The sequence below is a fragment of the Scatophagus argus genome, chromosome 6, assembly GCF_020382885.2.
Source record: "Scatophagus argus isolate fScaArg1 chromosome 6, fScaArg1.pri, whole genome shotgun sequence".
In the NCBI taxonomy this organism is placed as follows: domain Eukaryota; kingdom Metazoa; phylum Chordata; class Actinopteri; family Scatophagidae; genus Scatophagus; species Scatophagus argus.
The window spans coordinates 8,322,680-8,337,995 of record NC_058498.1 but is presented as its reverse complement, the minus strand read 5'-3'; the positions used below and the strand labels follow the sequence as shown (position 1 = coordinate 8,337,995).

Genomic DNA, 15,316 nt, shown 5'->3' with positions numbered 1-15,316 from the left:
AGAACTAAAACAGTTCATTCTTATGACAATGATAATTAGTAGATTGATTTTTTTTTTTCGTTTAAGTCACTTGTCAAGTAAAGGTGCCACAAATAAACAAAATCTGTGGTTCCAGCATCTACAAGGTGACAGTACGCAGCTACTGTCTGGCTAAAGTCATTTTAAAATTAATATCTTGACTATTGATCATACGAGAGGAAATTTTTGTGATGTCAGCGATGGAGATGGCTCCCAAAGACAGTAATATCACTGTTTGATATTTCAAAACTGTTGATTGACTACTAGAGAGTATAAAGAATAACAAAGAAAATATTCAACAGCAGTTGCATCCTTGAAGAAGCTGAAAGGAATCATTGGTACTTTTTCACCAAATGCTCCTAGCGTTCAGATGCCTTTAAAGAAATTTATAGAGGAAACTAGAGTTTTCAAATATATGTACATATATATAAAAATGAATATGGTTTCATTCTTCTGCTTACGGGTGAAAGAGATAATATGTGCTGATGCAAATAAATTTACCGAATGGGCTGATACAAAGTTAACGGATCACATCCGGGTTACAGGTTGTGATTTCTCAACGGTTGATTCCTGAATATATTTCCGCGTTGTTAGCATTAAGCTAACTGTGTAGTCTGTGGAGATTGGTTGACTTCTGTGATTCATTCAGGCACTGACCGCTGTTTTCAACACTGACGTTTTATCGACAAGAGGAGAAAAGCTTTCAAGGTTTTGGGGGGCAGAAAGTGTAAGCTAAAAGCGAGCGAGTTTTCACTGTTTTGATGTGTTTCTGTGTAGATGTGCTGTGTTGGTGCGCTGGCTAATGAGTCGCCAGTCTGGGCGGCTAACTGGTTAGCTCCAGTTGAGTATACACAGAGGGGTTTAATTATTGTGTCATGAGGGTTTGTCAGGTCTGGTGGTGAGGGCACACTTAGCCAGATGTTATCTGCCTGAGGCGACGCTGGCGGTCGTTTTGTCGACCGTCTAGCCTCATGAGCTGTCAAAAGGGAAACTAAAACGCAACTTTATTTCTTACATGGATGTGTGAAAACATACAACATGTACGAAGTAAGAGGATGACATCCGAGATGTGTGTTATGTACCGATATGTGGGCTTTTATATTTGATGGGTTCATGATAAAATATTCCCCATTATGTCAGTAGAAGTTGTTGAAGTCGTTCATCAACAGTAATAACAGCAAAATAAGACCTAAACCAGACAAATGTGTAGAGTCTGCAAAGTTATGTAATACAGATAAAAATATAAAGTAGACAGAGCAACAACTGTTGGGTTCAGAAGAATAAACTTTACCAAAGGGCATTCAGCCTGCATCCAATTCAGTGACTTGCATTTTTTGCTTTCAATTTAAACGGTTTTGTGTTTTCTACTTAACTGGGTAAAGGGTAGTGTAGTCACTGTAGTACAAGCAAAACAAAATTCAAATTGCTCATATCGTGAAATATTAAAATGAATAAAAATTGTGATTTTTTGTGATGGTAACAGCTTAATGATAGTTAATGGTGATAATGAATTATTTTCAGATTTTAAAGACACCAAGCAACAATGTTGTTTCAGTGCAGATGCAATGAAGCAATAGATTGATTTCTATTTGGGGAAACAAACAGATGATGTAGTCACTTGAAAGAAAAAAATAAATTAATTAAAAACTCAAAGACCACAACAAGAAATTTTCTTTTTAACATCATTCACGGCCTTTATCAGTGGATGACATTCACGTGACCTGGGAGAAGAACTGGCGAAGCGAGCTGCTGTCATGTTTTCTGGGAATGAACATGTGTAGAATTTGCACTTCGTTCTGGCAGCAGAACAGCCTACGGTGTACAGCCTGCCGTAAAATGTGGAGTAACTGTGTAACATTTGACACTGTAATGACACGAACGTTGAAGTGTCAGTGTCATGCAGCTGAGTCCCACTCAGTGAGACTCGTCTCAAGAAAAGGCAGCTGGCAGGGCGGCAGTTTGTCGGCTGAAGGGAAGCAGCTCCATGATGAAGCAGCGCACAGACGTCTTCCCCGACCGTGGCCGTCACCTCAGTAACAGTTTCACTGTTGATAGCATGTGAGCCTAGCTTAGGGCATGGTCTAGTTTTTCGCAGTCCTGGCTAGATGATTTAATTGTCAGTTAGATCAGGTGTTGCCATGTAAACGCTCTGGAGTTGTCATGAACTCGGAACTAACCTCTTCATTTCTCCTGTGCTTACCTGCTTTCCCACAGGGTGTCAGGTCTGGTTCAGGGTCGTCGAACAGTTAATGCACAGAGTAAAGAGGCTGAAAACTGAAGACAAAACAGACGACGGCCTGGAAAGGTATGCTGTCTGAATCATATTTTGTTTTTGTTTTCATTCATTTTGAATGATTACTTGAAACATTTTAGTCCAAGCAAAGGTTTTCTGTCATGTCTGCGACCAAAAAAGATTTATATATATATATATATATATATATATATATATATATATATATATATATAAATCAGCAATGATTTGAAGGGCAAAATCAGTTACTTGACATTTCAGTAGTGCTGGAAAAATGTGACTGAGAGCTTGCAGAATCAGTGTCGGTTTTAAATTACGAAACTCTTTAAAAATGTCATCTGTTTGTCTTACTTTAGTTCTAATATGTGTTTTTTTTTTATTTTACTTTTGCTTCATTGTTTGGTATTTTGTTCTGGTTCATTCCATGTGCTTGTAGACGACTGATTTTCTTTAATATGTATTGTGCAGAAACGTCATTATTATTATCATAACTATTACTATTATTATTACCATTATTAGAGTACTTTGCCACTTCTTTGCTTTGAGCTAAATGCTAAAGTTATCACACTACCACGCTGATATGTAGCAGGTAATTATTACCATCGTCACAATTCCAATTTAGCGTGTTTGTACGCTCTCATTTGCTAATTGCCGCATCAAAAAGTATAGCTGAGGCTGAGGCAGTTGAGCTCATATTCGCTGAAGTATTGCAAAAATGGAAAAAAAAAAAAAGGTGTTAACGTTAAGCAGTCACCAAAGTCGATCCAATAGTTGTGTTGAGATATTTAAGTCTGGACGAAAGTAGTGGGCCAATCAACTTCCAGTCAACCATGGTCATCCTGCTTCACACACAGAGATTATATGATTAGACCATCAGTCCAGTTTAATCAGTCATTCAATTAGTCAACCATTCCAAATCACAGTTATACCTATACTGCATTTGGCGTTTACAGGTGTTAATTTCCCACTGTGAGTTACTGTAGATGTGTCTGAGCCATGACTGTTTTTCCACAGCGTTAGAGGGACACTGGCAGGCATGACGGGGGTGGACGAGCTCTCGGACAGCACAGAGGTGGTGGAGATGGAGGATGTGAATCCCACTCAATTCCAGGTGGAGAAGCATACATGGGACGGCCTGCGGAAGATCATCCACAAAAGCCGCAAGAACACAGGCGTGATCATCAACAAGGCACCACATGATTTCCAGTTCATCCAGAAGGACGAGACCAGTCCCCACTCCCACCGCATCTACTACCTTGGTGAGCTCAAGGACATGAAAGCTGTCATTTATTATTAATTTATTAATTATCATATAGGCTCTGAAATTAAAACATGCTGAGTGCCAAATGATGACATTTCCTACAGTTAATATCAAAAATGAATAAACCCGTGGTGAGATCAGGTGCTTTTGGTGGGCGCTGACTTGTTGGCCTGCGGATTCAGTTGCTTCCTTTCAGTCGCTTTGAACAGTAGCTTCGATGAATAATCTCTGGTTACAGCTGGTGAGTCACAGCTGCCAGCCTGAAACTATTTTCAAGCTCATTTGATATCCAAAGAGCCGCAGTGGATCTATTGAGTGTGTGCAGGAAAAAAATGTGAAGCTCAACTGGGAACATCATTTCGCTCTGTGCCGACTCCCTGCTTTTTCTGCTGTGGCTGTAACGCAGAGAATTTCTGCAAAGTGGCTTGTCTTTTCTGCTGCCGTGTCTCAAGCAGCTCGTTCAAGTGTGTGATATTATTTCCAGAGCCAAGTGGTGTAATGTGCACTGGATAGAGTCTATAAGATTTGTATGTATGGTTGCTCATGCGTTTACTGTACAGACATCCATGCTGGGAAGGGAATGGTTGTTGCAGGCTCTAAATGCTCCTTTAACATTTAGACCTTGAAATTGTTGCTGCCTATTGTTGTAGCTTGTGGCTTTTTAAAACTTTAAAGAGAGACTTTTGTAACTTTTAAAAAAGAAATAACACAGTCTACGTTTTACAAACGGAAATTTTAATTCATAAGAAACACAACACACTCTGGGATTTTACTGTTCAAGCCCTGCTTGGTCACCTGCGACTGGTAAGGTGTTGTGGCTAATGTAAGCTGATGTTAAGTGACTTAAGGTGGATATTGTTGTTAAAATGACATTAATAAATCACTGACTTTATGTTTCTTTACTTGTGCTATTTTTATGCTATGTTTAAGTGTTTGTCATCATGTGTCAGCTTTCTGAAAGCATCTCTGTTAAAAGGTTTTGGTGTCAGAATCAAAAAGCATTTTTTTTCACATTTTGTTCAACCATAATGCAGGGAGGAAGACAAAACCAGTTTTTATATGCGCTGTTACGGCAGATAGACCAAAATACAAAACAGCTTGAGCTTGTTGGTGCATTCAGCTGAACTGTAATCTAATTACTCAGGAAAACACAACAGGTTTGCTTGACTTTATCTGTGCGCTCTGTTCTTACAGGAATGCCTTACGCCAGCAGGGAAAACGCATTGCTTTACTCAGACATTCCCAAGAAGGTCCGCAAAGATGCTCTGTTGGTTTTGTCGTGGAAACAGCTGCTGGATCACTTCCAGGTGAGGAGGATTTTTACTCCTCTTCCTCCACTCTCTGACATTTTAATAAAATTGATCCTGTCAAAATTAGATTTTTATAGAATTATTTGTTTCCATGATGATTTTGAAACATTTTTTTTAAATAAAATTGTTGTTTTACCCAGCTAAAGTCCAAAGAAGAGCTCTCAGTTCTTGAGAAAATTAGATGATGTTTATTGCTGTCTGTTAGACTCTGCCGTTGAAGGGACAGAAGACTAGTGTTTCTGTTTATTGGTACATGGCCTCTCGCTCTTGAATTTAGTATGGTAATGTTTTCTTACCGTTTGTTTTTTTTCCATGCCCTGAACAAACTCTTTGACATTGACCCCGCTCGGCCAGCATTGTCACGTTGTGTGTCCTCCTGTCACCCCTGACCTCAGGCCAGCCCTCACCACGGGGGCTTCTCTCGAGAGGAGGAGCTGCTGAGAGAGAGGAAACGTTTGGGGGTGTCTGGCATCACCTCCTATGATTACCACCGTCCCAGCGGCCTCTTCTTGTTCCAGGCCAACAGCAGTCTGTACTACTGCCGAGATGGTGGAAATAACAGCTTCATTGTGAGTTAAAGGGTAGTTGAGTAAGACTTTCACTCCCAGTTAAAGACCTGCAGGGGTTGATAAGGCTGCCAAATATACCAATACCTCTACAACTTCCGAAGTCACTTTTAGACCTCGATTGAGCTTCCCAGTGAGAATGTGAATAGCTTTGTTTAAATTTAAAATTTGGCTGTACTGTGTGTCTCGGCTAGCGTATCCTAAGTTTATTTTCAGAAACCTTCAACGCTGCAGAGGATAAGAAGATACAGACTAAAGCCTTAAAGCCAATATTAACAGAGATATATCTGTGTCAACTGAAAACAACATATCATTTCAGTGCAAAAATGATATGTTGTGTTTTGGTAATACATAGTGTATCCACCAGAGAGCACCAACAGGTTTACTTGTACAGTTTCCCTCTTGTTACATAATCTGGATTGGTTTTTTTTCTAGATTGATTTGTTTCTGTCAATCAACATTTTCCAGAAAATAGTGAAAAGTAGACAATGCAGTACAATTGTCCATAGCTAAAAGGAAAACCTTCAGATGTCTTCTGAAACCCAAACATATTTAGTGTAAGATCACAGAAAGCAAAAAACAGCAGATCCCTAACATTACACAAGCTGTAACCAGCACATTTTGGATTATTCTTTTTTTTCCTTTAAAATGACTTACAGTTATCTTTAGCTCAGAACAAGGCTGTGGGAGCAGGTCCTCTTCCACAGAGTCCACATTGTTGCACTGCCATGTTTGTTACAATAGGCCACAAAGGACAAACCAAACACTGGCACTAGAAAGGACCTTGTGCTTTTTTAGCAAGTTCTAAAACTGATATGTTGTCAGATTTTTTTTAATTATAAAATATCAGTATTTATTTCAAAAACACTTTCTTGGGAGACTCGAGGGAAGAAAATGAATTGTGGTTCATGTGTTTTCCATCTTGACTTACAGCAGCTGTGTCCTCAGATGTCCTCTATCCTCTGTGTGTGTGTGTGTGTGTGTCTGCAGACTTCTCCCATGCAGCCTGTGGAGATTAAAAGCCAGAGTTCAGGCACACGCATGGACCCCAAGATTTGCCCGGGGGACCCCAACTTTATCGGCTTCATCAACAACAACGACATTTGGGTGACCAGCATTCAGACGAGCGAAGAGAGGAGGCTCACCTTCTGCCACAAAGGTCAGGATCAAGACGGTAAGATGCTTTTTCCTGGTACTTTGCGTTTTTTTTCTGCATTGTTTTTACTTTTCTCTGTATTTATTTATGTATTTCAGGTATTGATAACCCAAAAGAGGATACTAAATCTGCTGGTGTAGCCACTTTTGTCACACAGGAGGAGTTTGACCGCTTCACTGGCTACTGGTGGTCGCCAGCTGCTCATGAAGGTGAGTCAGTGATTAAAAAGTGTTGTCAGGTTTTTAGTTTTATTTTTTTATTTTTTTTAGCAAGAAGCCTTCTCAACAACCATTCTAATAATAATATCAGCAGTCTCCAAGTGAAGATTTTTTATTAGAGATCAACATAACATAGATAACAAGAGTGGCTTAAAGCAAAGACAAAATGGGATCTTTAACAAACCAGTTGTAATAATACCAGTGATGTTACCTGCGTAGCCTTTTGCTGATTTTAGTGGTTTCTCTCTCTCTGGTTCAGAATCGGATGGTGGTAAGACTCTGCAGATTCTGTATGAGGAGGTGGACGAGTCCGAGGTCGAGATCATTCACGTTCCGTCTCCGGCTCTGGAGGAGCGCAAGACTGATGTCTACAGATACCCACGCGCAGGTATACAGAAGCACACATACACGCACATGCTTTTGATTTATTTATCTATGAGTTATGTAATGTATTTATTGTTTAATGTTCTTTTTTGTTTTTCGTTTGTATGATTAGAAAGTACTTTTGAACAAGAAAGTTCAGTTTAAGGTGTGAAAATTTGATTTAATTTGCATATTATTCAACACAGAACCCCCTGTGTGTGTTTTTGAGATCTAACAAAAGGTGTTGAATGCATCTTTTTCCTCTTTAAACATTTGCAAAGTCAATTGTTTAAACTTTTTGAAACCTGTGTTGGTGCAAACCAACAAAATATGGACCCACTTATAAGATAACTGCTTCAGTGCGCCAGTTGGGGGCCAGAAACTCCACAGGGGAGCAGAGTCAGTACAGCATAATATTTTTAATGGCTTACATTACTTCTCCAAACTTCTGTTATTATCAGAAAGGTTTCGTGTGTGTTTATATTTTGGTATGTAACTCAGTTTTGTTTATACCCAGGCAGCAAGAATCCTGATATTACTCTCAAAATAGCAGAAATCAGGACAGACAGTCTCGGCAAAGTGAGTGCTAGTTCAGTGTCACAAAACTTAATGGTTTGCTATAAGGTTTTGCAGAGAGATGTTCAAATGCCACCTTGGTGTTTGTTCTCCCTCAGATTGTCAGCACCCAGGAGAAGGAGTTGCCTGTTCCCTTCACCATGCTGTTCCCTGGTGTTGAGTATGTCACCAGAGCCGGATGGACAAAAGACGGCCGATAGTAAGAATTTTCCCTTTGACTTTAAAAGCACCTTTAAACTTTTCCAAACTCGGGAAGCTCCAAAACCCAGAACTGGCTGGCAGTTAGTCAGTATACTCCACATGCTCAGTTCTCCCTCTCTGTGTGTCAGTGCATGGGCGGTCATGATGGACCGGCGGCAGCAGCACCTCCAGCTGGTCCTGCTGCCCCCAGCGCTCTTCATCCCTGCACATCAGGACGAGGCCAGCAGGCTAAAGAGCTTGGAGGCCCTCGGAGACAGAGTCCAGCCCTTCGTCATCTATCAGGAGACCAGCGACATCTGGATCAATGTGAGGCCCAGCACCACATCTTTCTGTTGCAGCCTCACTTTATGATTCATGCTGATGAGTTGATGTTAAATATTTTGATTTTAGTAAGGGGGAAAAAAGCCATCCTGACCCTTTATTTGTCTCTCAGGTCCATGACATCTTCCATCCGTTCATCCAAACCAGTGATGATGAGATCACCTTCTTAATCGTAAATGAGTCAAAAACAGGCTTCTGCCACCTGTACAAGATCACGTCTGTGTTACAGCGGGGCAGCTACGACTGGGCCAAAGGCTACATGCACTCTGAAGGTAACACGATCAACGAGCACAGGCTTCATAGTTCATAGTATCATTACTTTATTCAATAAATTTTTTAAAAATTAATATTTTAATTTTAAAATAAAAATGACACAGGTGTGAACAGGTTATAGTCAGTTCATCTCTGATTGCTCAGTTAAGTCAGTTTCAGTTTAGTCTCAAGTTGTTGCCCATCTGTTGTATTTTTTTGTTTTCCTGACTAGTTTCATTTTTATTTATTGTAAACAAATCTTTAACTCACTTTAACTTTTAAAAGTAGTTAAAACGTGCAATGGAAAACTGGTTGTGTTAGGGTTAAGTCGTTTAATGTTGATCTATCAGCTCATCCACTTGTTTTCTCTTCTCTCACCTCTTGCTAGATGATTTCAAATGTCCGGTCAAAGAGGAGGTGACGGTAACCAGCGGGGAGTGGGAGGTGCTGGCCAATCATGGAGCAAAGGTGATACACACAAACTGTATCTCAGTGGCGGGCTGTGCATTTGGTACCTGGGCCTTCAGTGGGGACATACCTGACTTAGTCCATCTCTTAATACAACCACTATCAAGTTGCAATTATAAAAAAGACATCGCTCCAATCCAAACTATCCAAAAATGCAATATGACAAGGTGTGGCATTAGAGAGAGAGGAATTTCGCGTGTTGAATAATTAACATTGTTAATACAACAAGAAACACAGTTAAGACAACTCCAAACCTCTACACTACAACTGCAACTGTGCCATGTACATCTACCGGAGCAGTTCAGAACTGCTAATTGCACCTGGCTGTGACTTTTGCTCTGACGGACCAATCAGAGGACAGAAGAAAGCTGATGCGTCACATAGTCCTGGTCCTGGGAAACGTCACAGCGAGGATTCTGAAATCTGACTGGTTAAAGAAACAGTCAGTGTCTAATACAGTCTAGATTGCCTGGGTCAGCACTACTGATTCTGAAGGCCCTGGGCAGATTAGACTGACATGGCAACACATAGAGGCTGAAATCTGATTGGACAAAAATCGAACATCCACATACACGTACTGGAAGCGGTGCAGCCGAGAGAAATGCTACCAAATGAAGAGAATAAACTGTTAGGAATAAATTAATACAATTTCTTGGAACAAATATTAGAACTTAGGCTGTAAATGTAGGTCAGTGCTTGTGATAATGTTTAGGCCAGCAGAGCAGGCCTTGCTGGCCCTGACGGCCCGCCACTGCTGTATCTGCTCAAGGTTATGTTTCAGGTGTATTTAATGTTTTGCCTCTTCAGCTTGATTGGTTTCTGTAAATACATGCTTATACTGAATTTTACGACAAGTTGGGACAGGTTCAACAACAGGCTGGGAACAAAACACCTGTTCAGAACATACCGTAGATACCGCAGGTAGACGGGTTGATAGACGGTTGATAATATGAGTGCATATGAAGAGGGCGATCTGAAAGGCTCAGTTATGCACAAGCGAGGATGAACCGAGATTCACCAAACAAAGGAAGCAATAAGACCGCTTTGTATGGTGCTGAACAAATTAATGAAACCAGCTGCAAACAAACAAAGTGTTGAATCTCCTTTTCTTGTTCACGTCTTAACAAAACATGCAAACAGCTGTTCTCTGTGTGTGGCGTTTGTTTGCAGCGTTCGTCCAGTCCCCAGATTTGGGTTGACGAGACAACAAAGCTGGTTTACTTCCAGGGAACCAAAGACTCTCCTCTGGAACATCACCTCTACGTCGTGAGCTACGACTCGCCAGGAGAAATTGTTAGACTCACCAAACCCGGCTTCTCTCACAGCTGCTCCGTGAGCCAGGTATCCCAACACACACACACACACACACACAAACAACATTCAGATTGTGTGTGTTTTGTATTTTTGTTTACAAGGGATATAGATACATAAAATTATATTAAACTGTATATTAATACTGGCACAAACCATAAAATATTAGCACCTTCAAAATAAACACAGTGACATTTGCATCAGTTTTCATAAACTCCATGAGAATAACCTTAATTTAAAAAAAAAACAACCATGTGGTCCTGCTTTGAGGTTTTTTGTTTCTTTTGTTGTCGTTGTCTTCTGCAGATTTTGGCAGATACAGCAAGAATACAAATTGTTTGCGGTGCACTTAATCCATGTTATTTTTCTCCTTCCATACAGACCTTTGACATGTTTGTCAGCCATTACAGCAACTTGACCACGGCGCCCTGTGTCCACATCTACAAGCTGAACGGCTCAGACAGCGACCCGCTGCACAAAGAGCCGCAGTTCTGGGCGAGCATGATGGAGTCGTCAGGTAGAGCAAACCAACCGCTTCAACAGTTTGTTTACGACAGATGAAGTCACAGCTTATTTCTTCATTTTTTACTGGTTTGCCGCCTGTTGAAGATGACAGTCCTATCCAGCGATTTGAGTTAAAGTACTTCTTTCCCCTCCGTCCCCCCCCAGGCCTCCCATATGACTACACTCCTCCAGAGATCTTTAACTTCACAGGGACGTCGGGCTTCGAGCTGTACGGCATGTTGTACAAACCACAAAACCTGGTTCCCGGCAGGAAGCATCCCACCGTTGTATTTGTCTATGGCGGTCCGCAGGTTTGTTCCTCGCCGCTGTTATGTTAGATTCATGTCATGTTGAAGGTTTATGTCACATGAATTTGTCCAAGCAGAATGTGATAAGTGGAAAACAGGGATTTGTTATCTCTGCTCTTTGTTAGTGGAGGCAAACACATAATGACTTAGTTGTAATGGAAAATGTGTTACTCATTTGCGTTTTGTTTGGTCTCTAACTCCTGTTTTACAACATCACAAACGTTCTGGTTTACATCTGTATTGGTACAGCAGCCTAGGTTTAAGGCAGCCAAACACAAGCATTAAGGGTTTTACTCCAACTGCAACAAGAATCAAACAAGAGACTGTCAAAGAAACAGACAGTTAAACACATTTTTATCTTCCAGGTACAGTTAGTGAATAACTCCTATAAAGGAGTGAAGTACCTGCGGCTGAACACGCTGGCGTCTCTGGGCTACGCCGTGCTGGTCATCGATGGGCGGGGCTCCTGTCAGCGGGGACTGAAGTTCGAAGGAGCTGTGAAGGACAAAATGGTAAATCAGAACAAAAATCATCTGTCCGCTTCAGGAACTGAGAATGAAAAAGATAAACGGACATTAAAATTTACTGATGGATCCCGGTGTGTTATAGCTGTGTTGTTTTATACATTACACTTTTTTAAAATTTGTGACCAATAGACCACAGCTGACATTTTTCTCTGATCTCCCTCTCTGAATGAGAAGCTCAAATGCTTCATTTCTTCACTTCCCAATTGTTCAGCAGCTGAAAAGACAGTGGATAGTGACAATCCGGGGGGGCATTTCAAGCTAAAACAGCATATTAGATAATTGATTATCTACCACTTCCATTTAAATTACCATTCCATAATGTTCCATGATGGACCAAAAGCGTAGATTAATTCTCAAGTATTGACTCACATCTTGGACACGTTTACTGAAGCTGGGAAGTAAAACGTACTGGATGTGATGTAAACTGTCTTGGTGTTTTCCTCAGAAATGTTCTGGTTTTGCTCACCGGAACACACACTCTTGTGTATGAATGTTGCACACTCTGTGTAGCGTTCATACAGATGACATCCAACACAAAAGTTGAGTTTCGGTTACTTGAGCCGTGGGCGTTTTGTGTGGTCTGTAGAGGCGAGTAAGACATTCCTGCTCCATTGTGTTTTACTGTATAATCTTTTGTAAGCGTTTTACCTGCAGGCTTGCATTTTTCCTGTTGTATTATGTACTGCTGTTGAACTGTAACGACAGCTAGTTGATAAGATTAGCTGGGGGGTTATCAAATATGTTGTTTTACCTTAACGTAGACAATCAGATCGTGTGATCTGATTATCCCAGCATTCTACCAATGTAGTCTGTGGCATGTAAAATATCAGTGAAGGGGTATTAAAACCAGGTGAGTTTTCCTCTCTGTTCCTCTCCAATCAGGGTCAGGTGGAAATTGAAGACCAGGTGGAGGGTTTGCACTACGTAGCCGACAAGTACAAGTTTGTGGACCTGAGCCGTGTTGCCATCCATGGCTGGTCGTACGGAGGCTTCCTGTCCCTCATGGGCCTCATCCACAAACCTGACATCTTCAAGGTCAAAACCACTAATGTTTGTTCTTAGCATGCTAAACTGGAGTGATGTAATACTTACTGTAGTTACTATTTTCATTTCATTATTAATTTCTTTTAGTTTTTTTTTTTTTAAATTGACAGGCTCTGATGTCTTTTTTGTCAGCTTTTTTTCTTGGTTTGTTTATAAGTTTTTGTAGCCGTTACAGCAGTCTGACGGGAATTACCAAACATCCTACTCTAAACTCATCTTTTTGCTACATTTTTGAATGGATATTTGGCAGAAGAAATAAAAAAATGCTCCACTAAGAGTGTTGTTTTTTTGTATTTTTCCCAGGTTGCCATTGCAGGAGCTCCAGTGACGTTGTGGATGGCCTACGACACGGGCTACACAGAGCGATATTTGGACACGCCTGACAAAAACTCGAAGGGATATGAAGCTTGTTCTGTCGCCCTGCATGTTGACAAGCTCCCCAATGAGTGAGTTGTTCGTCTGATGCAATGTTATCCTGAGCCTTCGGTCCCCCACCTGCCTTACAGCAAGGCTGATTTCTACGGCCAGAATTGCTGTTCTGAGCGTACAGTTTGATTTTGGTCAGTTATCAGTCACATTCACTCCTGCATGCTTACTTGAAGTCTTTCTGTTAAATGCAGGCCCAACAGGTTGCTGATCCTGCACGGGTTTCTAGATGAAAATGTGCACTTTTTCCACACAAACTTCCTGGTGTCTCAACTCATCCGGGCGGGAAAGCCATACAACCTGCAGGTAGGAGGATTTACTCGTATAAACCGACTTTAGTGTGATGACGATGTGAAACTCAGTCTGGATGGGTTTTTTTTTTTATAAACTAATGCGAAGTGTGAAGAGGTCATAAGAGGTCAAAACTCAGTCGGTGTTATTACGCAGCACATTTATTTAAAATGATTTTGGAACAAGCAAAGCATCCTGTAATGTTGAGTCTTTTTCTTGTTTGGGCCTCTTCATTACTTAATAAACTAAACCAAGACATCAACAACTAAGGTGTGAATCTGATCTGATAATTTACCAGTAATCAATAAAAGTAAATCTATAAACCTGGAGACTGTGTTCATCTACAGATTTGCCTTCACTAGACACACATCGTGCCTCATATAAATAAGATCCCAGATAATCCCACTGTGATTCAACATGTTTTGTGGGGGTTTCTGATTTTTCCAGGTTTATCCCAACGAGCGACACAGCATCCGATGTCCAGAGTCTGGGGAACATTATGAGATTACGCTGCTGCACTTCCTCCAGCAGAACCTCTGATTCACGTTCCTGCACGCTGACCTTCACTTCCTCACTCTTTGCCCTCCTCTCTTTGTCTCCTCCTTCCCATCCCACCATTTATTTTAAACCTGCATCACCTTCTCTTTCATTCACTTTTATGTTAAAATCAAGCTATGCCAAATCTTTATACACCTCAAGAGTTGTTTGTCAGTCTTAACAGTTCAGAAGCATTTTAGCATTGTCAGATAACTACAAGATTAATATTCAGATTTCAGTGTAATCGCCATAAACCAGACCCTCCCTCCTTGTTGTCTTTACACTCTGAGCAGGGGAAAAGCTTCTGGATCGCAATTAAACTTTAGCACCAGCAGAGGGCGCAGTTCATCCAGATCAAACACAGATGAAACTTTTGTGGTAATGGCAAAAAAAACAAAAAAAAAACAACAACAAAAACGATGACACTAATTAAAATGCTTCTTGTCGCACCGTTAACACATGCCAACAATGCAACTAGTACAGAGGTGGACCTGCTGTGAAGTGGACCTGCTGTTTTATATTGAACTTTCACTTTGTTTTGTTTTTCCTGAGATCCAGCTGGTGAAGTCGTCATTTGTCCGTGTCTGTGAATAAATTCTGGAGTGAAATCAGTAAACCTAAAGCTCTTCAAGAGCAGACAAGTGAGCTCTTAACCCCCTGTGTTGTATACTCTGTACACTTTCTTGCTTTGAGACTGTGCGCTCATGTGCTGTCAAAGATGACTTTTTATGTGATGTGCCACATTTTTATTGTGCATTAAAAAAATATTTTTTATGGATTCTTTATGCATTCATAAATGGTGGAAACATGTAGCCTGACTTGTCACTGTTTCTCTCGCTTGCTTTAATTTTTTGGGGAGCTTCTCATTTTTCTGCTGCTGAGGACTTTTGCACATTTTAAATGTCGGTGCCAACAAAGTGACGTGAAAGAAGATGTAAGACACAAGAGGTGACTTGCAAGAGTTAAAGAGTGCCTAATCGTAAACATCAGGGAAATTGTCAGTAAAATGCCTTGTAACACGTGTTACTGATGACCATTTGTGAGATGAGCTATCATAGACTGTTCATGGTTAAATGTACTCTCAGATACTGAAGAAATAAACAGAAGTGAACAATCCTTTTCAAAGTCTTGTTACCAAATGAAATGTATCAGTTTTTTTTTAATTAATTTTAGATGCGTAAAAATAACAGAGGTTGAGACAGCTGGTCGATAAATAAAAGGATTAAAGTGATGAAATTAGAATATAAACCATTTAAATCAACCTCCGTGAATACAGGAGATTCAGTGGCAAAATGCAAATCTTTCGTCAGGAGGAGTGAGACACGTAATACTAAAGAGTTTCGTCCTCTTAAAATATTTCCTGTAATGTTGCAGTCCAACCGGCACAGAAGAAAAACGAGAAGTGTT

General features: G+C 40.6%; 1 protein-coding gene across 2 annotated transcripts; it reads left to right on the top strand.

Moving 5' to 3' along the window:
• The first annotated feature begins 561 nt into the window (after positions 1 to 561).
• On the top strand, positions 562 to 15,025 carry LOC124060529 (dipeptidyl peptidase 9-like). 2 transcript variants are annotated; one of them, XM_046391622.1, is made up of 21 exons: positions 562 to 745; positions 2,233 to 2,323; positions 3,284 to 3,528; positions 4,725 to 4,837; positions 5,236 to 5,409; positions 6,397 to 6,565; positions 6,661 to 6,771; positions 7,040 to 7,168; positions 7,661 to 7,722; positions 7,818 to 7,918; positions 8,049 to 8,226; positions 8,354 to 8,513; positions 8,882 to 8,961; positions 10,132 to 10,302; positions 10,654 to 10,789; positions 10,942 to 11,087; positions 11,450 to 11,596; positions 12,494 to 12,646; positions 12,959 to 13,101; positions 13,276 to 13,387; positions 13,820 to 15,025. In XM_046391622.1, exons 2-21 carry the CDS (start codon positions 2,268 to 2,270, stop codon positions 13,910 to 13,912), a joined length of 2,679 nt encoding a protein of 892 aa, XP_046247578.1. In that variant the 5' UTR covers positions 562 to 745; positions 2,233 to 2,267; the 3' UTR covers positions 13,913 to 15,025. The 2 variants fall into 2 exon arrangements, with proteins under 2 accessions (XP_046247578.1, XP_046247577.1); XM_046391621.1 differs by having other exon boundaries at positions 6,397 to 6,580.
• The last annotated feature ends 291 nt before the right edge of the window (positions 15,026 to 15,316 follow it).

Excerpts from the sequence above, each read along its gene's own strand:
- LOC124060529 (XM_046391621.1), top strand. The coding sequence starts at position 2,268 with ATGCACAGAGTAAAGAGGCTGAAAACTGAAGACAAAACAGACGACGGC. Across the intron at positions 8,962-10,131 it reads TGGCCAATCATGGAGCAAAG|CGTTCGTCCAGTCCCCAGAT; the intron begins GTGATACACACA and ends GTTTGTTTGCAG. Across the intron at positions 10,303-10,653 it reads ACAGCTGCTCCGTGAGCCAG|ACCTTTGACATGTTTGTCAG; the intron begins GTATCCCAACAC and ends CCTTCCATACAG.